The sequence below is a fragment of the Pseudoliparis swirei genome, chromosome 12 (genome assembly GCF_029220125.1).
Source record: "Pseudoliparis swirei isolate HS2019 ecotype Mariana Trench chromosome 12, NWPU_hadal_v1, whole genome shotgun sequence".
Taxonomy (NCBI): domain Eukaryota; kingdom Metazoa; phylum Chordata; class Actinopteri; order Perciformes; family Liparidae; genus Pseudoliparis; species Pseudoliparis swirei.
In genome coordinates, this window is record NC_079399.1 from 962,222 (window position 1) to 971,250 (window position 9,029).

Sequence of the window (9,029 nt, forward strand, 5' to 3'; positions counted from 1 at the left end):
CTAGTGGTCACTCTTTATATTGTAACTGCTGCCCCCTAGTGGTCACTCTTTATATTATAACTGCTGCCCCCTAGTGGTCACTCTTTATATTGTAACTGCTGCCCCCTAGTGGTCACTCTTTATATTGTGACTGCTGCCCCCCTAGTGGTCACTCTTTATATTGTAACTGCTGCCCCCTAGTGGTCACTCTTTATATTGTAACTGCTGACCCCTAGTGGTCACTCTTTATATTGTGACTGCTGTCCCTAGTGGTCACCCTTTATATTGTGACTGCTGCCCCCTAGTGGTCACTCTTTATATTGTGACTGCTGCCCCCTAGTGGTCACTCTTTATATTGTGACTGCTGACCCCTAGTGGTCACCCTTTATATTGTGACTGCTGACCCCTAGTGGTCACTCTTTATATTGCAACTGCAATTGTAATATATATATGTATGTATATATATATACATACATATATACATGTATATATGTATGTATATGTATATACATATATATGTGTATATATATATATATATGTATATACATATGTATATACATATATATATATATACATATATATATGTATATATGTGTATATATATATGTATATACATATACAGGACTGTCTCAGAAAATTAGAATATTGTGATGAAGTTCTTTATTTTCTGTAATGCAATTAAAAAAACAAAAATGTCATGCATTCTGGATTCATTACAAATCAACTGAAATATTGCAAGCCTTTTATTCTTTTAATATTGCTGATTATGGCTTACAGCTTAAGAAAACTCAAATATCCTTTGTTTACTTCCGGTGTCGTTGATGTTTTTGCACTATATATATATATACATATATATATGTATATATACATACATATATACATATATATATATACACATATATATATATACATATATATACATGTATATACATATATATACATATATATATACACATATATACATATATATATGTATATATATATATATATATATACACATATATACATATACATACACTACCGTTCAAAGGTTTGGGATCACCCAGACAATTTCGTGTTTTCCATGAAAACTCACACTTTTATTTATCAAATGAGTTGCAAAATGTATAGAAAATATAGTCAAGACATTGACAAGGTTAGAAATAATGATGTTTATTTGAAGTATTAATTTTTTTCTTCAAACTTTGCTTTCGTCAAAGAATGGTCCTTTTGCAGCAATTCCAGCATTGCAGACCTTTGGCATTCTAGCTGTTAATTTGTTGAGGTAATCTGTTGAAATGTCACCCCACGCTTCCTGAAGCACCTCCACCAGTTGGATTGGCTTGATGGGCACTTCTTGAGGACCATACGGTCAAGCTGCTCCCACAACAGCTCAATGGTTGAGATCTGGTGACTGGCCACTCCATTACAGACAGCAAGCTGCCTGCTTCTTCCCTCAAGAGTTCTTCACAATGTGGAGGTGTGCTTTGGGTCATTGTCCTGTTGGAGGAGGACATTGGCTCCAATCAAGCGCTGCCCACAGGGTATGGCATGGCGTTGCAAAATGGAGTGATAGCCTTCCTTATTTAAAATCCCTTTGACCTGGTACAAATGTCCCACTTTCCCAGCACCAAAGCAGCCCCAGACCATCACATGACCTCCACCATGCTTGACAGATGGTGTCAGGCACTCTTCCAGCATCTTTTCACCTGTTCTGCGTCTCACAAATGTTCTTCTGTGTGATCCAAACACCTCAAACTTGGATTCATCTGTCCAGAACACCTTTTTCCAATCTTCCTCTGTCCAATGCCTGTGTTCTGTTGCCCATACCAATCTTTTCTTTTGATTGGCCAGTCTCAGATATGGCTTTTTCTTTGCCACTCTGCCTAGAAGGCCAGCATCCCGGAGTCGCCTCTTCACTGTCGACGTTGACACTGGCGTTTAGCGGGTACCATTTAAAGAAGCTGCCAGTTGAGGACCTGTGAGGCGTCTATTTCTCAAACTAGAGACTCTAATGTACTTGTCTTCTTGCTGAGTTGTGCACCGGGGCCTCCCACTTCTCTTTCTGCTCTGGTTAGTAGTTTAGTTGTATGAACCTAACTAGTAGTTTAGTAGTATGAACCTAACTAGTAGTTTAGTAGTGTGAACCTAAAAAGTAGTTTAGTAGTATGAACCTAACTTGTAGTTTAGTAGTATGAACCTAACTCGTAGTTTAGTTGTGTGAACCTAACTAGTAGTTTAGTAGTATGAACCTAACTTGTAGTTTAGTAGTATGAACCTAACTAGTAGTTTAGTTGTGTGAACCTAACTAGTAGTTTAGTAGTGTGAACCTAACTAGTAGTTTAGTAGTGTGAACCTAACTAGTAGTTTAGTAGTATGAACCTAGCTAGTAGTTTAGTTGTGTGAACCTAACTAGTAGTTTAGTTGTGTGAACTTAACTAGTAGTTTAGTAGTATGAACCTAACTTGTAGTTTAGTTGTGTGAACCTAACTAGTAGTTTAGTTGTGTGAACCTAACTAGTAGTTTAGTTGTGTGAACTTAACTAGTAGTTTAGTAGTATGAACCTAACTAGTAGTTTAGTTGTGTGAACCTAACTAGTAGTTTAGTAGTGTGAACCTAACTAGTAGTTTAGTAGTATGAACCTAACTAGTAGTTTAGTTAGCGGCTTTAGCTCAGTGGGGTAAGAGGGCCGTCCTGCAACCGCAGGGTTGTGGGTTCGATCCCCGCTCTCCCCATTAGTTGCAAGTCGAAGTGTCCTTGAGCAAGGCACTGAACCCCAGTTGCTTCCCGGGCGCTTCACCGCAGCCCACTGCTCCTTAATAACTAAGGATGGGTTAAATGCAGAGAACTAATTTCCCCTTGGGGATAAATAAAAGTGTATATTCTTAGTTGTGTGAACCTAACTAGTAGTTTAGTTGTGTGAACTTAACTAGTAGTTTAGTAGTATGAACCTAACTAGTAGTTTAGTTGTGTGAACCTAACTAGTAGTTTAGTAGTGTGAACCTAACTAGTAGTTTAGTAGTATGAACCTAACTAGTAGTTTAGTTGTGTGAACCTAACTAGTAGTTTAGTAGTGTGAACCTAACTAGTAGTTTAGTAGTGTGAACCTAACTAGTAGTTTAGTAGTATGAACCTAACTTGTAGTTTAGTAGTATGAACCTAACTAGTAGTTTAGTTGTGTGAACCTAACTAGTAGTTTAGTAGTATGAACCTAACTTGTAGTTTAGTAGTATGAACCTAACTAGTAGTTTAGTTGTGTGAACCTAACTAGTAGTTTAGTAGTGTGAACCTAACTAGTAGTTTAGTTGTATGAACCTAACTTGTAGTTTAGTAGTATGAACCTAACTAGTACAGCCTAGTCAGTAATAGTTTCTTGTTTCTTCTGTGAAGCTTACTTAGAGCCTAAAGCGATCGACCAATCAGCTGTCAGCTTGTTGCAGTCCAGAGGATATATATATATATGTACAAGGGCTGTCAGCGTTAACGCGTTAATCTACGCGATTAATTTGGCCGCGTTAACGCACTAAAATCTTTTAACGCAATTAACGCAACTTTTTTTTTTTTTTTTTTAACCGCGGCAGTACGGTTTGACACTGTTTCCGTTTTCAAAACAATTATTTCTCCGCGAAAATAAGGATCATAAATCAGTTTAACTCGTGGATGAATCAGTCGGGTTTCCTCCTGCTCCTCCTTCCTCCCGTCTCCCCCTCTGACACACAGAGGAACGGAGGGGCGACGTGTCGGGGGACGCGGCGCGGAAAGAACTCGTCACACGAAACCTTCACCGTGATTTGTCAATCCGTTTGTCTGTCAACATTTCGGTAAAAAAACAACCAATGAACACTCAGTAAATCACAAAGGACCTCCCACCTCACAGGTGAGGCTCATTTAGCAGCCTGTCAGTCAGAGCACCAGAGAACACGGCGCGAGGACAATGAGGCTCATTTCAGAGCTGAGATTGTTCTGGAATGTTTGATGTATAACACGTGGGGATGTGTCACATGCAAAAGACTTTAAACGGTGAATTTAATTTATTTTGTAAAATGTATAAAATGCCCCCAGCCTCCAGAGGGTTAACGTGACATATGTGAATGTCAGTCAGTTACCAAGGCCACTGGTTCTGCTGTTCAGTGGTAAAGATGACAGGACCAATGGGGTCTCAATATACTTCTTTTTTTTTACTAATCTGATGTTTCACTGAAGAAACAATTTATCATCCACGATATTAAATACCTTGCTGGCACTTTATAGGTAGGAGCCTCTTTGAAAACACAGCTCTGTGTGAAGTTTTGTCTTTAAAAAGAAGGAAAACACTTTTAAGCGCGATTAATTAATCGCAATTTCAAAATGTGCGATTAATTAGTAAATTTTTTTTAATCGATTGACAGCCCTAATATGTACATATATATATATAAATGTGGCGGATGGAGTGATGTTTGATATGATGCGAGTGAAGAAGGTCATTATGGGATGGCGAGGAGAGAGAGGCTCTGTGATGTTGAGTCTTTCCAGATGTGAAATGGTGATTGAGACCGGACCTCGACTCCCAGAATGCACCTGTGCAGCTGTTAGATCAACAGGGAGATCCCCAAGAGGAGGTCAAAGGTCGGCACTATATATATATGTACATATATATATATGTACATATATATATTTGTATATATATATGTACATATATATATTTGTATATATATATTTGTATATATATATGTACATATATATATTTGTATATATATATTTGTATATATATATGTACATATATATATCATTGTGTTTAAAAGTATTGATGACCATCAGACACACTTGATGTTTTATTCAACAGCGTCAGAGTTTGGAGGCCGGTCTCTCCTGATTGGTCGGAGCAGCGGCGGGGGGGACCGTGGGTCGACCCCAGAGGCGGAGCCTGCTGACGCCTCCGTCCGGGCTGATGACGAGACGCACGTGAGTGACAGGTGAGCGCAGCGCGAGCTCGTCCTCGCCGAAGACACATCTGTGATGAGGACGCAGCTGCAGACAGGAAGTAGTTTAACACAGACAGGAAGTAGTTTAACACAAACAGGAAGCAGTTTAACACAAAAAGGAAGCTGTTAAACACAAACAGGAAGCAGTTCAACACAAACAGGAAGCAGTTCAACCCGGACAGGAAGCAGTTCAGGAGGGTAACGTACCTTCTGGGGGGGCAGGAGGACCCCCCAGCTCCCGGACCTCCAGCTGCTCTCGGCCTTGGGGCTCAGGAAGCAGGCCTCCAGCCGGCAGGAGTCTGGGAAGTTACCTGTGGAGACACGCAGGTAAGCGCCTGCTCAGGGGGCGGAGCCAAGTGGAGCGGAGCAGCAGGTGTGAGTGACCTTTGACCTTTGAAGTGGTCGGTGTGGACCTCCACACGGCTGATGAGACCCGGGCAACCGAGACGGAACACGGCCCACTCCGAGCCGGGGACCTGGAGGACCCCCTGCTGGTCCACCTGAGACCAGGGGACAGGTGTACACGATGTACACGATGTACACGATGTACACAACGTACACGACGTACACGACGTACACAGTGTACACGATGTACACAATGTACACAACGTACACGACGTACACAGTGTACACGATGTACACAATGTACACAGTGTACACAATGTACACAATGTACACAGTGTACACAACGTACACAGTGTACACGATGTACACGATGTACACAGTGTACACGATGTACACAATGTACACGATGTACACAATGTACACAATGTACACAGTGTACACAACGTACGTCTTGGACACTAAGCAGTGAAGAAGCTTCTGACCTCCAGGTGTTTGGGTCGGTCCAGTCGGCGGGCCGTCTCCCAGCCGTCGGCCATGTTGGCAGCTCGGCCGAGACCTGAAACACACAGAGGGGCCTCTAGTCTCTAGTGGTCCCTCTAGTCTCTAGTGGTCCCTCTAGTGGTCCCTCTAGTCTCTAGTGGTCCCTCTAGTCTCTAGTGGTCCCTCTAGGTCCCTCTGTCTCTAGTGTCCCTCTAGTGGTCCCTCTAGTCTCTAGTGGTCCCTCTAGTCCCTCTAGTCTCTAGTGGTCCCTCCAGTGGTCCCTCTGTCCTGAGTGGTCCTCTAGTCTCTAGTGGTCCCTCTAGTGGTCCCTCTAGTCTCTAGTGGTCCCTCTAGTGGTCCCTCTAGTCTCTAGTGGTCCCTCTAGCCTCTAGTGGTCCCTCTAGTCTCTAGTGATCCCTCTAGTCTCTAGTGGTCCCTCTAGCCTCTAGTGGTCCCTCTAGTCTCTAGTGTCCCTCTAGTGGTCCCTCTAGTGGTCCCTCTAGTCTCTAGTGGTCCCTCTAGTGGTCCCTCTAGTCTCTAGTGGTCCCTCTAGCCTCTAGTGGTCCCTCTAGTGGTCCCTCTAGTCTCTAGTGGTCCCTCTAGTCTCTAGTGGTCCCTCTAGCCTCTAGTGGTCCCTCTAGTCTCTAGTGGTCCCTCTAGCCTCTAGTGGTCCCTCTAGTCTCTAGTGGTCCCTCTAGTCTCTAGTGGTCTCTAGTGGTCCCTCTGGTGGTCCCTCTAGTCTCTAGTGGTCCCTCTAGTCTCTAGTGGTCCCTCTAGTCTCTAGTGGTCCCTCTAGTGGTCCCTCTAGTCTCTAGTGGTCCCTCTAGTGGTCCCTCTAGTCTCAGTGGTCCTCTGGCCTCTAGTGGTCCCTCTAGTGGTCCTCTGGTCCCTCTGGTCTCTAGTGGTCCTCTAGGCCTCTAGTGGTCCCTCTGGTCTCTAGTGTCCCTCTGGTCTCTAGTGGTCCTCTAGTGGTCCCTCTAGTCTCTAGTGGACCCTCTGGTGGTCCCTCTGGTCTCTAGTGGTCCTCTGGTCTCTAGTGGTCCCTCTAGCCTCTAGTGGTCCCTCTAGTCTCTAGTGGTCCCTCTAGTGGTCCCTCTAGTGGTCCCTCTAGTCTCTAGTGATCCCTCTAGTGGTCCCTCTAGTGGTCCCTCTAGTAGTGGTCCCTCTAGTGGTCCCTCTAGTCTCTAGTGGTCCCTCTAGTGGTCCCTCTAGTCTCTAGTGGTCCCTCTAGTGGTCCCTCTAGTCTCTAGTGGTCCCTCTAGCCTCTAGTGGTCCCTCTAGTCTCTAGTGGTCCCTCTAGTCTCTGGTCCTCTAGTGGTCCCTCTAGTCTGGTGGTCCCTCTAGTCTCTAGTGGTCCTCTGGTGGTCCTCTGGTCTCTAGTGGTCCTCTGTCCCTCTAGTCTCAGTGTCCCTCTAGTCTCTAGTGGTCCCTCTAGTCTCTAGTGGTCCTCAGCCTCTAGTGGTCCTCCTGGTCTCTAGTGGTCCCTCTAGTCTCTAGTGGTCCCTCTAGTGGTCCCTCTAGTGGTCCCTCTAGTCTCTAGTGGTCCTCTGGTCTCTAGTGGTCCTCTGGTCTCTAGTGGTCCCTCTAGTGGTCCCTCTAGTCTCTAGTGTCCTCCAGTGGTCCCTCTGGTCTCTAGTGGTCCTCTGGTCTCTGGTGGTCCCTCTGGTGGTCCCTCTGGTCTCTAGTGGTCCTCTAGTGGTCCTCTAGTCTCTGGTGGTCCCTCTCTAGTGGTCCCTCTAGTCCTCTGGTCCCTCTAGTGGTCCCTCTAGTCTCTAGTGGTCCTCTGGTCTCTAGTGGTCCCTCTGGTCTCTAGTGGTCCCTCTAGTCTCTAGTGGTCCTCTAGTGGTCCTCTGGTCTCTGGTCCTCTAGTGGTCCTCTGGTCTCTAGTGGTCCCTCTGGTCTCTAGTGGTCCTCTGGTCTCTGGTCCCTCTAGTGGTCCTCTGGTCTCTAGTGGTCCCTCTAGTCTCTGGTGGTCCCTCTAGTCTCTGGTGTCCTCTAGCCTCTAGTGTCCCTCTAGTCTCTAGTGGTCCCTCTAGTGGTCCCTCTAGTGGTCCCTCTAGTCTCTAGTGATCCCTCTAGTGGTCCCTCTAGTCTCTAGTGGTCCCTCTAGCCTCTAGTGGTCCCTCTAGCCTCTAGTGGTCCCTCTAGTCTCTGGTGTCCTCTGTCCTCTAGTGGTCCTCTGGTCTCTGGTCCTCTGGTCTCTGGTCCTCTAGTGGTCCCTCTGGTCTCTAGTGTCCCTCTAGTCTCAGTGGTCCTCCTGGTCTCTAGTGGTCCTCTAGTGGTCCCTCTGTGGTCCCTCTGGTCTCTAGTGGTCCCTCTAGTCTCTAGTGGTCCCTCTAGTGGTCCCTCTAGTCTCTAGTGGTCCCTCTAGTCTCTAGTGGTCCCTCTAGTGGTCCCTCTAGTCTCTAGTGGTCCTCTAGTGGTCCTCTGGTCTCTAGTGGTCCTCTAGTCTCTAGTGGTCCTCTAGTCTCTGGTCTCTGTGGTCCCTCTAGTCTCTGGTCCCTCTAGTCTCTGGTCCCTCTAGTCTGTGGTCCCTCTAGTCTCTGGTCCCTCTAGTCTCTGGTCCCTCTAGTCTGTGGTCCCTCTAGTCTGTGGTCCCTCTAGTCTCTGGTCCCTCTAGTCTCTGGTCCCTCTAGTCTCTGGTCCCTCTAGTGGTCCCTCTGGTCTCTAGTGGTCCCTCTGGTCTCTGGTCCCTCTGGTCCTCTAGTGGTCCCTCTGGTGGTCCTCTGGTCTCTAGTGGTCCTCTGTCTAGTGGTCCTCTGGTGGTCCCTCTGGTGGTCCCTCTGGTCTCTAGTGGTCCCTCTAGCCTCTAGTGGTCCCTCTAGTCTCTGGTCCTCTAGTCTCTAGTGGTCCTCTGGTGGTCCCTCTAGTCTCTAGTGGTCCTCTGGTCTCCTGGTCTCTGGTGGTCCTCTAGTCTGGTGGTCCCTCTGGTGGTCCCTCTAGCCTCTAGTGGTCCCTCTAGTCTCTAGTGGTCCCTCTAGCCTCTAGTGGTCCCTCTAGTCTCTAGTGGTCCCTCTAGCCTCTAGTGGTCCCTCTAGTGGTCCCTCTAGTCTCTAGTGGTCCCTCTAGTCTCTAGTGGTCCCTCTAGTCTCTAGTGGTCCCTCTAGTCTCTAGTGTCCCTCTAGTCTCTAGTGGTCCCTCTAGTGGTCCCTCTAGTGGTCCCTCTAGTCTCTAGTGGTCCCTCTAGTGGTCCCTCTAGTGGTCCCTCTAGTCTCTAGTGGTCCCTCTAGCCTCTAGTGGTCCCTCTAGTCTCTAGTGGTCCCTCTAGCCTCTAGTGGTCCCTCT

The 9,029-nt window shown here is 46.3% G+C and overlaps 1 protein-coding gene across 3 annotated transcripts; it reads right to left on the reverse strand.

Moving 5' to 3' along the window:
- Positions 1-4,316: 4,316 nt before the first annotated feature.
- On the reverse strand, positions 4,317-5,883 carry allc (allantoicase). Of its 3 annotated transcripts, none has more exons than XM_056427690.1 (5): positions 5,747-5,883; positions 5,311-5,407; positions 5,127-5,230; positions 4,762-4,965; positions 4,317-4,523 (listed from the first exon to the last, which is right to left on the reverse strand). In XM_056427690.1, the coding sequence occupies exons 1-4, from the start codon at positions 5,798-5,800 to the stop codon at positions 4,783-4,785; spliced, it is 438 nt and encodes a 145-aa protein (XP_056283665.1). In that variant the 5' UTR covers positions 5,801-5,883; the 3' UTR covers positions 4,317-4,523; positions 4,762-4,782. The 3 variants fall into 3 exon arrangements, with proteins under 3 accessions (XP_056283665.1, XP_056283663.1, XP_056283664.1); XM_056427688.1 differs by having other exon boundaries at positions 4,336-4,523; positions 5,311-5,419; positions 5,747-5,877; XM_056427689.1 differs by lacking the exon at positions 4,317-4,523 and having other exon boundaries at positions 4,757-4,965; positions 5,311-5,419; positions 5,747-5,877.
- Between the last annotated feature and the right edge of the window lie 3,146 nt (positions 5,884-9,029).